Raw genomic sequence first — 18,483 nt, forward strand, 5'->3', positions numbered from 1 at the left:
GTGCTGCCTTTTGCTATTCAGTCTGTCTTCCCTCTTGGCTCATCATTTCCTTTTGAAAAAGATGTATATTTAAATAAAGATGGAAAATTTCCCTGAAATGAGTGGATTCAAATAAACAGGCTAGACTCTTTCTTAACAAGCACATAAATAAAATGATTCTTTTAATTTTTTAAAATTTCATTTACTATTTGTCTTCTCAGGGAGTTATTCTCTTGCGTCTGAGAAATAGGGCGGGGGCTTGTTGGTTTTTGTTTTTTCATTTTCTGAAATATGTTTAGCCTCTACTGACCTTAATTTACTCTCCAGCCAGTTAATTGCACATGGTAATCCTCTATACATACATAGAGAGTCTCAGTGATTTTTTTGCACTTCTGCATGATCATCCTCTGAGTGATGCTTGGCAGGGTTGGGAAGGAAGAAAACAACAAAACCCTGATAAAATACAGTCCCAAAATATGTTTCCACTAGAACTGAATGAAATTGTGTGCATAGTATACACCCACCTAGTCCTAACAATTCCTTTCTCTGTGTGCTGGCAGATTGTTCCCTTGCCCTGATTATGTTGCTGACATTATGCTCGTGAGGGAAATTCCTTCCTGACTCCAGATCTGGTGGATTTATAATCCTGTTGATATAAGCAAAGCTCCCTGGACTTATCTAAGACACAATTGTCCAATCAGTTCTACACATAAAACTCCTGTTAAAGCAAATAGAATGGCACAAGTTGCTGAAAAGATGACCATGACCCTGGTATGGTTTCTGCTCTAGAACCATAGCTACAAGATAACTTTAATGCAGCACTGCCCTGACAAAGAAAAAAAGCAAGTCTTACTCTTTTGTCCATCATCAGCTGCTCTTGCCTGTCATTTGCTACAGAGGAACAAGTATTCATGCACACACACAATTTACCAGTGAAGTCAAAATTAGCCTGGAAAGAATGAGTAAATACATAATCTGCTTTCTTAACATTCAGCTATTAGTAATTTTCATGCACATAACTTTCTCATCAGAAAGCCTTCAAAATTTCAATAAAGCCTTCTGTAAACTAAGCTATCACACTGGACTAAAAGACTAACTACAGTAAGGGAGAAATGTAACCTACCAGTGTTGCATATTACTGGTAGCAGTTTATACTGAAAATGTTTATTTCCTGTGTACTTTTATGATGGAGGATGGGACACAGAAAATGTTTTGATTTAGGAATGCAGCTGGGGTGCCTTATGAGAGCTGCAGTTTAGAAACTTCATGGTCCTATTGTTTTCTGTTCACCAGAAAAAAGTCAGGCAAAAAAGCATTATAGAGTGTAGTGCCTCCTTTTTGGGTTGTCTGGTTTTATGCTTCTGTGGCTCTACCCCTCCTAAGCTGAACTAACCAGACCTAGGGATTCAATTTTCTGTCTAAATGAAATCTCAATGATCCAATTACCTAAGACCAGCAATTACTGCTAGTTCCCTTCACTCTCATAATGCCTTGACTGTAGCTGCTTTTAGGATCTTCATCCTTATGGATTCTTTGTGTTGCCACTTAGGGAGGCAGTTCTGCCTCAAAATTTAATGAGCATCCCCTGTTATCTTTCAGTTACTATGCCTTGGAATTGCACTGCCACGGGAAGATAACCCAGACAAGCCTCACTCTTGTTCTGGAGCTTTGACTATGACCCAGATCATGTTGGCCCCAGGCACTAAGGTATAGATGGCACAAAATTTCTGTCATAACACTGTCAAGCACAGCTCAGGTAAGAAGTGGCAGTGTTCACTGGGTCATGACTATGCCGAATGAGAGCAGTGTCTGGTACCACGAGCAGCAAGATGCCGTCGGCAGGAAAAAAACAATTGCCAAGAGTTGTCCGTCATGATAATCAAACAACTTAGTGAGAATCAGAATTAAGGAAATCTAATTTCCCTGGATTTGGCCACGAGGTTAATAGGTTCTGGCACTTCACCCCACACAGGTTTCGGGACAAGCTAAAGCTGATCTCGCCCCAGCTGCTGCCGTGGAGACTGACGCCTCTCTCCTCTGCCCCTTCCCACAGCTCCCAACGTGGCACAGCACCAGGACGGCTCGCTCCGCTACTCCCATCACGACCCAAAACTTGGCAGAATAAATTCCCCTTTGGCTCGACCGCCCGACAAAGCTCCACCTCGGCGGCGGCCGCGGGGCCGCTCCCGCCTCAGGTGCGCCCGCCCGCCGCCACCTGCCGCGCCCCGCCCCGCCCGCGCCTTTCCGGCCGCGGCCCCGCCGGCTCCCCCGCGCCTGCGCAGCGGCGGCGGCGGCGCGGGGCGGCGGTGCCGATGCTGCCGGACGGTGCCGGGCGCGCGGTCGCGGCTGGCGGCGGGGCCGGGAGCGGGAGCGAAGCCGGGAGCGGAGCCGGGAGCGGAGCCGGGCAGCGGCGCGCCCGCCGAGCATCGCGCGGCGCGGGGCGATGAACTCGCGCAAAGGTACCGCGCTGTGCCGGGCGGGAGGGAGGGCGGGAGCGGGGGGGGCTGCGCGGCCGCCGCTGCTCACGCCGGCTCCCGGCTGTTCTCTTCTCCCGGCAGTGCTGGCCCTGCAGGCCCGCAGGCGGCGGCCCAAGCAGTCCGCGGCGGCCGGCAGGAGGGACAAGCACTCGGCGCCCCACAAAAAGTGAGTATGGGGACCCCCGACCCGCCGGGACGGAGCCGCCCCCCGCGACCCCTCCGTTGTCTGTGGTCCCCTCGCGCGTCGCTGCCGTAACCCCCGCGGGCCGTCCCGGCTGCCCGGTCCCGCGGCACCCACGGCGGCTCCCCCGGCAGGGCACAGCACCCGCCCGGGCCGGGCTCTCCCACGGGGGCTGTCGCCAGGGCAGCTCGGGCACCGTCCCCAGCCCGGGCGCCGGGCTCAGCATCCTTCGGGCAGGGCCGCCCGGTGCCCCGTGGAACGCGCCCGGCGCTCCGGCCGCCGGCCCTGAGAGCCCTCGGTTTGTGGGGGATCTGCCCAGCCCACGTGCTCCTCTTGGTTCTCCCTCCAGTTCTCTCATCTTTGTGGTCTCCTTTCCCAGCGCTTTCTGTTCCGAGGTTTCTTTCTGCATCATTGTCCCATTTACAGGCAGTTCTTTTTTCATCCTCCTCGGTACCATCAGACTATTTCCCTTTCCCAGATGTGTCTAATCGCTAACGATGCTGATACCAGTATCTCTTTGGTTTGTTTTAAGTTTCTGTGAATCCTACAGATAAGAACAGAACTTGTTCTCTGTTTTCCCCTTCTTGTCTTCTTCCAGCCCTTCATGTTCTTGTCACTGTCCAGTTGATCTTTTCTCATGATGCTTGTTCACTGAACCACATAGGAACGTTCTTCCATCTCTACAGTGTTCACACTTCATTCTTTCCTAGGACACTGTGGCTTTGGACTATTTTCATTTTTTGTCCTTGAAGGATTACATGCTTGTGTCACTAACTTTCACTGTGTTTTGTGCAGTGGGACTTTATTGGTGACTCATTAAGTTGCCAATAGGCTCTTGTCTTTGTTGTAGTTACTTAGGAATCCAGTCTACCTGCTTTGTTCTGACAGGGAAATACATCCTGATGTCACTCATTCCTCTCTCCTCCTAGCTGGATAGTCTTAGAACTGGGAAGCAGTGTATGGTGGATGGATGGATGGATTTATGTGGTGGGGAGAGATGCTGCTCTCTGCTATGGCAAATGATTCAAGGGGCAAGGTCTTTTTGTGACTTCTACTGGAAGAAATAACAATTTATCTGTGACCATAAAGTGTTTGGTGTGCTTTTTTTTTTCCTAGTTACAATAAATGAGTGCTTTTTTTCCCCATTAGGATGGGTAAAAATAACACAGATGAGGTGCTGGTGTAGTGGTGATTAGACTTTGGCAGCTAACTTTTGTTCACATCCTGTTCCACTCATGCTGTTTCCTCCAGCATTGTGTAAAAGCTGTATTATGCTTTCAGTTGTTTGAGTTTGGGGTTACTGCAATGGAAACAAATGTTATGTGCAAGATATGCAGTAATTGATTCTCTTGTTTCCAAAAACTTTCAGTTTGTAGTGTTACATGGATCTGTCTCCTGCCAGTTTGAAAACAGAAATAGGTTAAATTTCACTGTAGCTCTAGGTTCAGAGTTATTTTTGAAGCTTTCAGTTTAGTGTTAACCACAAGGTTGTTAATAAACTTCTACTCTTAGGTGATAAAGCATTCAATACACCTCTTAGGGGAGCTAAGTGGGATGTTTTACTGAGTGAGTTTGTTAAAAGTTTGCTCTCACAGAGACAGAATAAGTACAGAACTGGTAGTCTTTGTGTTTGCTGAAGAAACTGGCTACTGTTAAGTCAGGGTGCACAGTCAGGAGCTGGCCATTTGCCTGGCTGAGTCGGCGTTTCCAGATGCAATGCTCCAATCTGATCAGTTGCCTTATGAAACCAGTGGTTTTGCTGTAGCTGACAAGAGCTATCTTTTCTCTTCTGCTATGTGTGTTTTCTCTTCATACCACTCCTGTGCTCTGAAGATGACCTACTCTGTCTCGTGCTTCTATATGAAAGCAAAACTCCTTTCAAGTTTTTAAGTCTCCTTGCAAATGGTTGAGGCCCCCAAGTAAAACCAGTATCAGACATTTTCAGTATCTCTTTGGTCCTCTTTCTAGCTTTACTTTAAATTCAACTGCTACAGCATATTCTAGTGTTTTAGAGGCGTGTGGTATGGGTGATGTGCATCAAATGCACAGCGTCTGCAAATGAAAATATTGATTTGAGGGCTGGAGATTCTATACCATAGGTTCCCTGAAGTGAATTTGTTCACTACAGGGAAATTGTAACTTAGTTTTGAATCCAAAGCAGTTTTTTTTCTTTACTGTGGTTCTTATGAAAACTTTTCTATGCCAGGCCAAAGCTTTATGGAGTAACTCCCATTGTTGCTGTTAACAATGTGCTTCAAAGGACACTGCAGGACTTCTCTTGTAAAATTGGCTAGGAGAGTTACATCTTATTGTAGCTTGCTTGCAGGCTTTTGTTTGAAGAGTATGAAGGTGATGGCACAAGAATAAGAAGTTGCAGTATTCTGAATAGCTTTTTGTCAGTTTTGACCTTCTTTGCCAGGGAAGGCTGTAAGATTGGTCCTGTAGCTGCTCAGTGTTGACCCCCTAAGTCAATGAGAACTGGTGGAGGTGAATCTGGGTTTGTTTTAAAAAAAAAAGAAAATAGAAGCTGAGTGTCTCATATTTTTAAGAGGAAGCACTTTGTCTTGAATCAAGACTATACCTATAGTTACCTGTAATAATAAAATTTACTTTACTTTGAAATTAAGCATGCAGGCTACTGAAACAGAGTATCCCACTGTATTATGATAAGTTAGCACTTGATTTTGGTTGTAATAGATGAATTTACATGCAGTGTGTTCATTCAAACTACTCACGTATTTTTTCAGCTGGACAAAAGATTAATCAAAATTGTTAATTTGGATCCTCTGCAATTTATTTCTCCTTAAAGTGGAGGCCTGCATTGAGAGAGGTCTGTGAAATAGTGATTTTGACAGATGCCTGAGTCTGTTCAGAGATAAACTTGCTTACAGGCAGACAAGCCTGTTTACTGTCCTTCACTTAGTGCTAACAGATGGCCTCAGGTACATCTGCCTTTTGCATTCAGCACAATGGTAGGCTCTGTATGTTCAGACCAGTACAGGCTTCACCTGGGGTAAACTTCTACCTTGGATGTATTTTTTTGCTTGACTTTATTTCTAAGTGAATGTGACAAAACCCAAGTGAATACCCAGTTAGAGTTGTCCTCTTTGGCACGTCAACTGTACATCTTTATCCAAAGTTAAAAGAAAGCATTTGGTAAGTAAAAAAAAAATCTAGATGATGGTGTGTGAACCTATGGAGAGCAGATTATGTGTGCTGCATATTTTGATCCAAAAGTATAAATCCAAATACCAAGGTTGATTTTGGTTTTGTTTTTAAGCAGTACTTTAGAGCAGGTGGTGTAGACCATGGGCTGTTACTTTGCAGTGGTGCAGTACATGTGTGTTGGCCATCATGGGAAGTGCCAGATTTCTGCACTGTGCACTTCCAGATGTCTAACTTCTTGAACCCATAACTACTGTACAGCTATCAAGGCTTAGGATATATTACATTATTATGGAATCTTAAATGTGTAAAAGTCATGCACTGCTTTTGTTTGTTACTGTTTCTCTACCACAGTGTTTTTCAGCCTCTTTCAGTAGTTTTTTTTTCTTAGAAGCAGCATCTATGAGGTAGTTCCTGTTCCCATGAACACTGGCTGAATGTACTCTGGGCACTGACCAAAGGCCATGGGTGTAGCTCTTGGCCTTTCTATATGAGAGTGGCTGTACACTCCCACAGTCTGCAGTGGTCTTGTATCTGCCCTTCAAGTGCAACATTTGTGAAGTTGTTGTCTTCTTTTCTTCTTGGGATAATTGACTGAAGAGTGTCAGAGAAGCTAATGTTAAATTTTTAAAAGCTTTTAAAGAGGAGGAGTAGGAAAGATTCAGAAGAGTAGAACCCAAAGTTGTGCCAGTATCTAATGAAAGCAAATAAGGTGACTTCAGTTCTCTACTGAAGAAAATTAAGTGATAAAATGAAAATGTAACTATATAGCAGTTGTATTCATAATTGGTTCCCTTCTCTTATAGTAGTAATTGCTTTTGTTGTCATTCTACCAGACTCTTATCTTTGCAATCTAGTCTATATTTTAATAATCAATAACTAATTCAGTTCTAATTGCCTGTGGGGACTTTTTGAATGGACATTGTTTTACGGGGTTGTTTAAAAAGAAAATTAAAATTACTAATATTTGAAGAAACAATACATTGTCTCTCTACCTGTCATTACAGTTCCCAGTATTTGTATCTTTAAAGTACTGCTTGTCTCATCCTTCATATATTTGAAGTGAACCCTTGTTTCCTGATTTTCCTAGCAAGACTTTTTATTTTTCCTCTTCTCTACAATCCTTATCCTTGATATCTCATTTTTCACTTTTAATCTGTGAACAGTTACAGCATATGGTAAGTGTAAGAGGGATGGTCCTGTTTGCAGTTGGCAGGGCTTCTTGTGCCCACTGTCTATCCCAGTAATATACCTTTTAGGATGAACTCTGCCTTTGTAAACTTGTGTTTGGATGGATCTCTCATAATGTGCAGAACTGGCTGGAAAAATAAGCCTAATATAATAAAGCACATGTAGCAGAACAGAATTGCAGCAGTCTGCATCTCAGCCTAAGATAACCATAGAAGAACTTTTTGTATTTAAAGAAGATATTCTGAACAAGCTTTTTGGCTGAAAAAGGTGGTGTAAATTTCAAAGTGAACCTCTGTAAAGGTACTAACTTTTTCTGCATTTCACATGTACTGTTTTTATTTTAAGTTATACATTGGGAAATCCTATGATTAAAGTAGTGTGTATGTCTAGTAGTAGTGTGTATGTCACATATTCTGATTTTGTCCAGCAAAGCAGCTGGCAGACTTTTGACTTTTATATCGATGTCCTCCATAATGAAGTAATGTTAGCTAAGGAAGTCTCTTTGAGTGTTAATGCTAAAGGAATCTTATCTTGAGCTTCTTGGTTAAAGGGAAACTACTGAATAGCCCTGGTGAAATAATGCTTCTTGACAGTATTGGTGCCTCACTGTTTTTCCTCAACAGAAGTTAGTTAATTAAAAGTCGATAATTTGAATGTAGGAGATTAAAAGAACCAAGGGCTTCAGTTGCCTTGAGCTATTATCAATGCTTAGTTTGCAGTTTTCTAAAATGGAAGGGAGTATTCCATCGTTAGAGGTCAATTATATTTTCCTATCCCTGAGGAAAAAAAATTATGTCTCTACTGTTCTTGTTGCAGTGATAAAGGTCAGAGCAGTCTAGCTACAGAATATGTACCTTAAATTCCAATGTTAAAATCACTTGTTTACTACTTTTCAAACTGTATTAAAATTGTATTGGTTTCGTATTCATGTTTCTAAAGAAAGCTCTCTTGGGACCTATTTCTTCCCTTTGCACTGCTCTGCTTTTTCTGGTCTCATGTTTCACCCCAGTAATTTCTCTGTGTAATAACTGTTTGTCTGCTGCCTGTTATGTTCCTGTTGCTCACCTGTATGTGATGTTATTCCTTCATCACAGACTGGGATGTAGATTTTTAAAAACATCATTAAAATCATTAAAAGATCCAAGTAATTAATAAAAATCATTAAAATCCAAGTAAAAAGTATTTAAAATAATGCAGTTAAGTGCAGCTGAGACTTCAGTAAGGTATCTTGTAATAAATAAAGTGTACTCTTTTTTATGGCCATTTTAATGTTTGAAAGCTAATGTTTTAAAATAAATTGTGCTTCTTTATAAATGGTGGTTTACATTTATGATTACATAGTTAACATTGTACTGTTTCAAAAAAGATTATGTAGAACTGAAAACTGCTCAAAGAAGAAGGTAGCAAAGGTGATTGAGGATATTGGGCAGCTTAATTTATGGCTAGTACATTTCATATATGTAAAGGTGATTAAGAAGCATTTTGATATGCCTAAGAAATCATTACAGGTATAGAAATGGAAGAAGAAATAACTTGCCTTTATTCATTACAAAACAATGATATTCAAAGAATGACTCCAGTGGAAAAAAGCCAACCCAGCTTCTTTTTGTACAGTATGAGACAGAATGTGGCTTTGCAATATGTTGTAGAGTCCAAGTTACAGGTGGGTTTAAGAAGGATAAGACAGGTAAGCAGCACCATCAATAGTTTTTAAGAATGCTACTGTCAGTACAGTGTGATTTTCCAAGCCCCTGTCTGCTGAAGACCTGTCAGGTGAATTTGTCCTGATACAGAGTGACCCACCTGTGTACTCATCTCCAAGCACATGTTTCTGGCACCCAGTGGTACAACACTGGCCTAGGTGTGTGTTTGACCCAAATTAGTGTGGCAGCCCTTAGATTTTCAAGGCCACCTGTGTGGATCACTTGCAGCATCTGACAAGCCTGACAGGATCTGTGAGCCTGGATCCAAACAGGGTGGCCTAATGGGTGACACTTCTGTACCTGGCTCAGGAAGGAGCTGTGAAGCTGGAGTTAGCTCCTAAATCCCAGTGCACAGTGAATCAGTAGAGGTGTGTTTGAGAAGAGCTTTCCTGCCCAAGAACAGGAAGGTTATGATGATAGGGCAAGGAGGCTTTCCAGGGAGTGAAAAATACTGAAGGAATGGGCATGCTTGAAATGCTACTTTCCTGTAGGCTTTGATGCCATCTGCAGGTCTGAGTTTGATGCCAAAATGAGCCTGGATTGCTTTAAAGTTGTGAATCTAAGAATTCAGATTATTTCCTCAGTTGCTGTGAACAAGTAGCTTTACTTTAAGGTTTCAGTTCTCATGCTTATGTAATAGCTCAGTAGTTCACTCACCTGTGAAGTAAGAGTCAAGATGCCTAAGGAATTTCAGGCTTATTTCAACCTGCCATGTGCAAGTGTCAATCATGAGATTATAGGCCATGCTGGGCTTTGGTGTGTAAGGGCTGGCCAGTAGCTTTGCAGCCCTTCTGCAGCATAATCAAAAGCAGCAGACTGATGGAGTTGGAAAGTGAGTGATTAAAAGGGAAGTGTTGCTATCAAGTTTCACTGACACACAGGTATCAGCATGCTGCTTGGCTGCTGCCAGGTAACTGAGTTACAAAACAATGGTGATTGGGTTAGAATGAGGCTGTATGGGTCATTAAATGATTTTTCTTTTTAGTGCAGCAGTCACAATTCAGCACTTTTATGAAAGAGGGAGCCCTGAGGAGATCAGAGGCTTAAGCTTTCTTTCAAGTTCCCTTTCCTGGTGTCAGAAGGCACATTATGACAGATCCCTTTGCCAGGATTTATTCCCTGGTGAATGTTGTAAAGCTTCAGGGAAACCTGCATACAACCAGGAACTTCATGATACTATTAGGAGTTCTGGCTCAAAAGAATAAAAATCATCTGAATGGATAATAATATCTGAAAAAGCATTTGACTTTTTTTCAAGGTAGTCTATTGCTTGGGGTGACCTGTTTTGTATATTAGTGACAGTGTCTCAGCACATGTTGGTGTCCAAGTCCATTATGCTGGTCCCTAGACATCTAATCACATTCCAGTCAAATACTCTTAGGGCATTGCCTCTCTTTTTAAAGTTAATTAGAGATTTTAGTGTTTATTTTTTTTTCCCCCGAAATGTTTTCTATATAGTAATGTGTAAGTTGGATTGTGTCAACAGTGTTGAGAAGATGACAGACAGAGATTTTTGGTAGTTGCTTCCACAGTGTGCATTTCATAGAGACACTCTTTAATCAGGAATGAGCAGTGCTGGGAGTTGGGAGCTTTGTGATGAACTCAGCAATGCTGTGATGGGCAGACATGATTTGGGCACACCAGCCAGTCCAGGCTCTTGGAGAAGCAGGATGTGAAAACAGTATGTGAATCTCAAGTGGACTTAAAATGTGAGATAAAGCTTTAAAGAACTATGCTGAGGCTACCACTATATTTTAGATCACCAGCTACCTGTTACATAACTGCTTTGGTGTTTAGTATGGATCAGTTACTTCTAAGTGTTGCATTCTCACTGTTAGTCCAAGCTGTTAAGTAAATCCAGCATTTAAAAACAGGTTAAAATGATTTATTCCAATAGACAATACCAATTTTTCTTCATTTGTCTAAAACAAGTGTTATTGAGAATTGGTTAGTTTATCTAAAATGTTGCAACAAAGTATGACTAATTTTTTACATATTGTATAAGAAGCATGGTACAGGAAATAAAATTTTTTATCCTGTTCTTATAATTGAAAAGTAGTATACTTGTTTTCTCTAATGTTTATTTCTGAAACCAGAAAATCAGTTTTGTGTAATGAGAATATTTGTCTTGGGAATAAAGATGTTACTCTTTTAAAATGATCATTTTGATCTAATTTTGTGTTTCCACAGTGACTCTCAGTAGCTTGTGTCTCACACAGTGCAATATCTTGTCCTAATTGTAGCATTATGAAAACTTGAGATAAAGTTCAAGTAGATCAGACTCCCTTTCTCTTCAACTTGTACCTTCTCTGTAGGAGCTGCTTGTCTTAATCCATGGCTTGTGCTTTGCCATGCCAGTGAAAACATTGAAGCGAACCCACAGATTTATTTTTAAAGTTTTTCTGTTTTCATTATAGTTTTTTCTATACATCAGTATGTGGGATCACTGTATGTATCTGTCTGGTGAGTGGAATTCATTTTATAGTTAGAATTCTAGGCCTTTTTCAATGGATTTGTCTGATAGTCTGCCTTTGCAAATCATGAAAAAGGAACACGATAACTTGGGGCTATACATGTAAAAAGGAATAATTCACTCTTTCAATTGTGCTGAATCAATGTGAATCAGACAATTTGACATATTTGCATTGTTATGCTCCTTTCCCACTTAAAACAATCAACATTTTAGATAAGTATGTCAAGTAGTAAAGCCACTTTAAAAATAAAACTATGAAACGGTAAAAGAAGGTCCTTTTATAATGGTTTTAACACCAGAAAGTTAAGTGTCAGCAAATAGTTATCTTTTCCATTTATTTGTGAGATGCATAGATTGCTAAAATCACTTCATCTGATTTCCTCAATAAGTGGGAATTCTTATGGAAGACATGCATTTAAGTAGAAGAATTTGACTGAGATTTTAGATCAGAAAGTGGCATTATATGTATGTTGACAATGTCTCTCTTAAATCAATACAGTGTATGTTTAATTATGGCAAAAGTAATGAAAATAATGTAAGACTTAGCAAAAATTTAAAAAAGCAAACCAGTCCTCATGGGACCTCTGTGAGCTGTTTCTTAGCATCAGGACCTGATGGGCAAAGTGCAGAGAACGTGCTTGTCCTGTTGGTTTATTCAGAATGTTTTTAAGGCATAATGATGTTAATATGCAAGGGCAGTGGAGCTGAATATGTGCCAGCTTTTTCCTAATTACAGTTCACAGCCCGAGGTATTAAGCTGAATTGAAACTGTGCATGGTTTAAATTACTATGTTAAACTCTGAACTGTGGTGCACCAGATGCTGGCATGTTTGACTTAGCAATGATTGCTGCAAAAGAGCAATATCCAGCAAGAAGAATCTTAATTCTCAGATCTGCTTTTCAGACTTTTTCTCAGATTTTGTTCTGTAGTGATACTCAATGTTGATGCCATGAAATTTACATTGGTAATAAAGGAGCTGCTTTAAAATCATACTGCAGAACTAAGCAAAAGATTTTATTGCTTTTGGTGCTTGTATCCTTAATTGATTTTTTTTCACAGTCTGTGTCAATTCTGCCAATATTGTATTTTTGAGAAAATACATTATACTTCATATTTCATGGTTGATTTGCATTGGTAGCAGTAATAAGTAATAGTTATGTATGTGCATGTACATAAGCTATTGCCTTTACATAGGAAACATAATTTGTGAGTCTTTAAATATCATTTAAACTCAGTAGATAAAGTCCCTTTAATCTCATAGCAGGAATGAAGTGTGTAATCTTTAGTGTTCAGGAGAGGCTGAAAACCACAAAGTAGAAAAATTGGTCCCCTCTCACTTTTTGCCCAGTATCTTCACCTTTCTTTTTGGGTTTACTTCTTGTAGTGTTCTCATCAATGTATGGCAATTATAAACAAGTGAAATAAAAAGGAGTAAGCTGCCTTGTTTTTAAGATGATCTGGTTTCATTCAAACTGAGTTATTATAGATCACATGGAAATAAAACCTAATCAAGAACTAAATGCATATTCACCCATTTCACAGGATAAAATTTAATTTTGGCTTTTATCAGCAGCAATGGAAAGCAGCAAAAGCCATACTTGCTGCCAGTAAATAGAATATACCTGAAATATCAGAATGAAGAGTCAGTGAGTGTATAGTGACATTGGCTTATGTTAGCACATATACAGGAATATAAAGGGGGGTGTTTGGAGAAAGGAAATAGAAGACAGGGCAGAGCCAGAGTAAGGGCACTGTTACTTCAGCAGAAGATGGAAAGACTGATGTACAATGTAGGGTTTCACTGATGGAGGAAATATGTGCATGTGCTCCAGTTAATGTGAGCAGGCACCAAAGATGCTCTAATAAGTCTGTGAAAATTGGAAATGGGGACTTAGTAAGGTGAAGAGAGCATGTCTGTATGTTTGTATGTATAAATAAAATGGCTTGCTATTTCCCCTCCAAGTAACATATTATCTTATTTACAGGATGATAAATTAATTCTGAACTCACTCTTTTCTTTATGGAGGCTGGGAAGAAGAGAATGTAATGAGTATTCCAGCTGTGTGCTTTCTCAGCCTGAAGTTCTTCACTGTTTGTCTGCCATGTCTGCAGCATGATCTGCACCCACCAGCTGCTGAGGTGTTCTATTAATGCAGCTTGGACATGCATTTCTCTGCAGGTTAAATAGCTACTAATGGATCCATCTGGATCTGCCCTTCCAAAGCTCAGAGTCTCTCCTGCTGCTTTGTTGCACTCAGGTTTCAGAGAGGTTGTTACAAAATCTTAAAGGTCCAACCAAATAATTATTGATATTTGAGTTACAGTGATATCAGTATTTGTTTCCAGTTGCTTACAGACAAAATGATACATTCCCAAACTTTGTAGTACCTGCTCTTTCCCCAGTGCCATCCTTACCCTTCTGGGATGGATGCTTTCATCTGGGAGAAGGGAGGGATATTGCCAGGCATCAGCCTCCTGGCCCTGCTGAGAGGTCTGTGAGCTTGATGTTGGTAACTTTTTACTCCCTATTCTGAAATCCATGTGAATAATGTTTATGTTATTCTGCAGGTTATTTCTGTGCTGCCTTGTAAATCCATGTTACAATCAATGTCAAGCCATCCAGATTTACTGTAGAATAGTGTATTTCACAACAAAGAACAAGCATCAAACTGTTACTTCTGTGAGTGCAGTTCTGCAGCCAGCACCTGAACAGTGGTGAGATATTTGTAGCCCCAAGTCTTCTCTGTGTCATCCTGTCACATTCTAGTCCTTTGGAGTGGTTCCATATCTTGAATCCTTTACACTGCATTTTATTTCAGCATCTTAAATAGTTATTTACACAGAATAATTATTATTGCTCTATTAGTTCCAGATATATGTATAACAATGGGTGCTACTCTGCACAACTGTACAAGGTGAAGCAATAGCTGGAAAAGTAGGTAATAGCCCTTTGATCAGTGGGCTGTTGCTGTTCAATGCTAAAACAAATCTCCAGGCAGGCCAAATCTTCAGTCAGAATATGGAAAGTCCCAAGGCTCACCTTAGCACAAAGGCCCATTACAAACAATGGCAGCAGCATTTTTATTGGCTCCATGACCTTGCTTAGTGTGATCCATGGAGAGCAGCAATCACCATTCTCTGTTCAGGTCACCTGGATGCTGCCAGATAAAGGGGTTCTTCCTGTACACTTGAAAAATTATAAGAGGGTTAGCTTTAAGATTCCAATACAATCTGCTCTGTTTTTACAGAAAGTCTATATAATGTTAAACTATTTTATTTTTATCCTGAATTATTTCCTTGCTGGGAACTGCAGTGGTAGCTAGTGGGAAAATCTGGGTAGTGGGAAAGTTCTTGTTTGCAAATAAGCTTTGGAAAGACCTGTGAAGGTTGCATTCTGTTGAAGTACTGTCCTTAAATATTGGTGGTTTGCAGAGTAGCTTTCAGTTTCCTTTCCATTTAACATGTAGTTATTCAGCACCTCATTAGAAAGCTGTTATTTCTTCTCACAATGGGACTTTTGTACCTGCAGTCATGGAAGAAACTGTAAGGGCTTTGAGATGTAAGAGGACAGAGCTGTGTAGCACTGAACTGACTAAACACTGGATAAACATTTTAGCTAAATATAGTTGAAAGGGCTTGAATGCATTTTCAAGGTATTAGCTTCATTATAGAAATACTTAGTGTCCTGTAGCAGATCAGAAACATGGCAGCAAATAATGGAGAGATCTTTTTGAGTTTTTTAGAGGATGATAGCATAAGCAAAAGACCTTGTCTGTGTATCTCCTCAAGGTTAAGGAAAATAATATTTTTTCTTTTTTTTCCTTTCCTGATTATAACTTTAGTACTGTTTTTATATAAAATGTATTAAAAAAATGTGGAGTAATAACCAGTCTCTCTCTCTCTGTGTATGTAAGTATATATATTTTGGGCTATAATAATACCATTGGCCTTCTTGGCCACCTGAGCATGCACTGGTTCATGTTCAGGCACTGTACACCAGCACCCCCAGGTCCTTTTCCACTGGGCTGCTTTCCAGCCACTCTGCCCCACGCCTGTAGTGCTGCCTGGGGTTGTTGTGACCAAACTGTAGGACCTGGCCTTGGTCTTGTTGAACCTCATGCTGTGAAAAAAGCTTGGATGCACAGACACATGAAAATTATGTAGGTTTTTGAAGCAGCAAGGTAGAAAGAAAGTGTTTTTGTCCTTTAGAAACAGGGATGTGGAAGCAGAAAGTATGAAAATTACTGTCTTGTCAATCAGTTTTTACTAATGCTACATGATAAACACCAATGCTTCCACAAGATACTGAAGATGGCTGTAGTGTGAACAAAGAGCAGAGTTATCTCTAACTGTAGGACTCTATTTTGTGTGTGTATGTTAGTTTGGATCACAGTGAGCCTGTGTGTGCCTGGCTGAGGCTGGCCAAGAAAGCCAAAGGCACCCTGGCTTGTACAAACAGCAGTGTGGCCACAGCACCAGGGCAGGGATTGTCCCCCTGTACTTAGCACTGGTGAGGCCACACCTCAATCCTGTGCTCAGTTTTGGGGCCCTCAGTACAAGAAGGACATTGAGGGGCTGGAGAGAGTCCAGAGAAGGGCAATGAAGCTGGTGGAGGGTCTGGAGCACAAGTGTGATGAGGAGCAGCTGAGGGAGCTGGGGGTGTCCAGCCTGGAGGAAAGGGGACGCAGGGCTGTGACCTTACCACTCCCTACAGCTGCCTGACCAGAGGCTGTGGTCAGGGGTTTGGCCTCTTGTCCCAGGGAGCAGGTGACAGGAGCAGAGGAAATGGCCTCAAGTTCACAAGGGGAGGCTTAGACTGGGTACTAGGAGAAGTTTCTTCACTGAAGGGGCGGTCAGATTGCCAAAGGAATGGACTGCCCAGTGAAGTGATGGAACCACCACCTGTGGGAGTGTTCAAAGGCACGTGGATGTGGCACTTAGGGACATGGTTTAGTGGTGAACATGGTGATGGTAAGTCAATGGTTCCAGTTGATGGAACCAATAACTTACATACAGGCTTTTCCAACCTAAACAATTCTATTATTATATGAAGCAACAATGGAAAAGCTGCATACCTACTAAGAACTTCTTGTCTAGTTTTTCTTTTCTCATATAACTTGTTGCCATGATATTTTCTGAAAAATCTCTTTGCCAGGATTTTTCTCCTGAGAAGCCTCAGAGGAAAAGAAAAACAATAATGCTGCTGTGGAATGCAACAGGTGCATCTTTGATTGGTCTCATGTGGTTGTTTTTAATTAATGGCCAATCACAGTCAGCTGTCTTGGACTCTCTGGTCAGTCACAAGATTTTATTATCATTCCATTCCTTTCCTTCCTAGCCTTCTGATTAAATCCTTTCTTCTATTCTTTTAGTATAGTTATAATATATCATTTTCTTTTACTATCAGAGATATCATAAAATAATAAATCAGCCTTCTGAAACATGAAGTCAAGATTCTCATCTCTTCCCTCGTCCTGGGACCCCTGCGAACACTGCCACGTTAACTAAGATGCACTTGCCACAGCATTGTTTTGAAAATTGTTTTCCCTTATAATAGGACTTGTTCTGCATTTTAATTTCTGTATTTAGGATATTCAGATCATCTTGGCATGAAACACAACAGCAGACCTACATTAAACTGAGGACCAGAGATGGGAAATATGTTCCTCTTCTATTTTGCATTCAAGAAAGTGAAAAAAGTAAACTTTATATATAGATTTTCGTAGTGGTACTTCTCCTCTGGAATTATGTGCTTGGAGAGTTTTTCAATATTACATTATTGCATAACATAAACCAAATGATTTTATGATGCTGTTTTATTCTGGCCATAGAAATAATTTTATTTTGGGGAGTATGTACTACCTCAGGCTTAATTCTGTATGTAGTCATTGAGGATTTCCTTTGTTTTGGGTGGAAAGCAGAATTAGATTTTTCTATACTGATGAAAACCCATATTTGATGGGTCTTGGGAAAATTCTTGTAGATGTTGATGTTCTCCTGCTGGCTTTTATGATTATTTAATATTGTTGAAACAAGCCGCTAGGTGGCAATATCAATTAAAAAATTTCCAATACATGCAGTTCAAGTTGTCATCTAAAATGGGGCACTAAGGAGTAGGTTTGATTAAAGTGAAAACATTACAACTTGTTGTATGCAAGATTTTCTTGATGTAGAGAGGAAGTGTTCTTCCAAAGCGCTCCAAAGGTGTGGGTGATTGGTGACTGAGGACAGCTGGGTGTATTTGCTTGGATGGAGAGGAAATGTGGCTTGCTCTTTTTTGTATTTCTGCAATATTTGTTAGACATTTGCAAAGGTGAACTATTATCATACCACTTCTTGATGGAACTTGTTTTAACCTCCCAGTTAGAATAAGTTGGGTTGTATCAATGTTACTTGAGAAACAAATCTTTATTGATGTGAACATGAAACATTTCAAACTACTTAATTTAAAATCAATACGGATTTACTTATGGCTGTGGGTGAAATAATGAAATATTTGTATGTTACAAGTAGACACTTATTAATGGGTGTGCTGATTTTATCTTCTTTGGTGTGGGTGCCACTGTAGAGCACACAGGCTGGGTTTGTATGTGGGAGAGAAGAGACTTGCACAACTAAGCCATACAGAAACCATTTCCCATGTCTCAGGGCTTGTCTTATCAGAGGTGTCTGGTCCTTTTATTTAGATATGTATATCCTTTTTCAGCATGGTGATTGAAGATGCTTTTGCTGGTGTTCCTGCTCAAGCTCCTGTTTGGGTTATTACCTTGGGAATACATATAATGAAATTGCTGGTAGGTGGTAACAGTGACATTTCTGCTTCAGTCTGGTTTTACTGGAGCTCTTGTCTGCCTGCTCCATCCTGCCTGGACCACTCCACATGCATTTTTGAAACATCTGTGTAATATGCTGTACTCTTGTTAGGCTTTCTTCTTGGGTGCTTTACCTTTTTGGGGTTTGTTTCCAATGCTTTGTTCTGTCAGTAATGGGCATGCCAGTAACCCTGCTGTGGCCCTTGGGTAGTTTTGAGGAGGTAATGCTGTCTGTTGCTTTAATACTTAGTCTTTATTTTGTTAGGACTTATAATCATTTAATCATGCAGTTGCTGGAGGAACTAATTTATCTTGGAGTGATTTATATTTTGCCTTTCTTCTTTCTGTCTGCTGTCTATTAGGGTGTTGCAGTGACCGTTTCTCAGTCCTTATGTCATGCAATTTCTCCTGATCTATTTCTGGTGTGGTTGATACAGCACAAGCATTCCCTTTAAGTGCTGCTTTTCAAGTGGTATTGAAGATTCTTGATTTGATGGTCTT

The 18,483-nt window shown here is 40.7% G+C and overlaps 1 protein-coding gene across 3 annotated transcripts in view; it reads left to right on the plus strand.

Annotated features, from left to right (window-relative positions):
* The first annotated feature begins 2,202 nt into the window (after positions 1 to 2,202).
* Positions 2,203 to 18,483, plus strand: part of SRPK2 (SRSF protein kinase 2) — a 129,344-nt gene continuing 113,063 nt past the window's right edge. For 2 of the 3 annotated variants that reach the window (XM_077179114.1, XM_077179115.1), the window contains exons 1-2: positions 2,203 to 2,438; positions 2,538 to 2,622. In XM_077179114.1, the coding sequence (XP_077035229.1) occupies positions 2,423 to 2,438; positions 2,538 to 2,622 (101 nt within the window). In that variant the 5' untranslated portion in view covers positions 2,203 to 2,422. The remainder of the gene's footprint in view (positions 2,439 to 2,537; positions 2,623 to 18,483) is intronic. The other variant, XM_054631798.2, reaches the window with a different exon arrangement.

This window comes from Agelaius phoeniceus, chromosome 5 (genome assembly GCF_051311805.1).
Source record: "Agelaius phoeniceus isolate bAgePho1 chromosome 5, bAgePho1.hap1, whole genome shotgun sequence".
Classification (NCBI taxonomy): Eukaryota; Metazoa; Chordata; class Aves; order Passeriformes; family Icteridae; genus Agelaius; species Agelaius phoeniceus.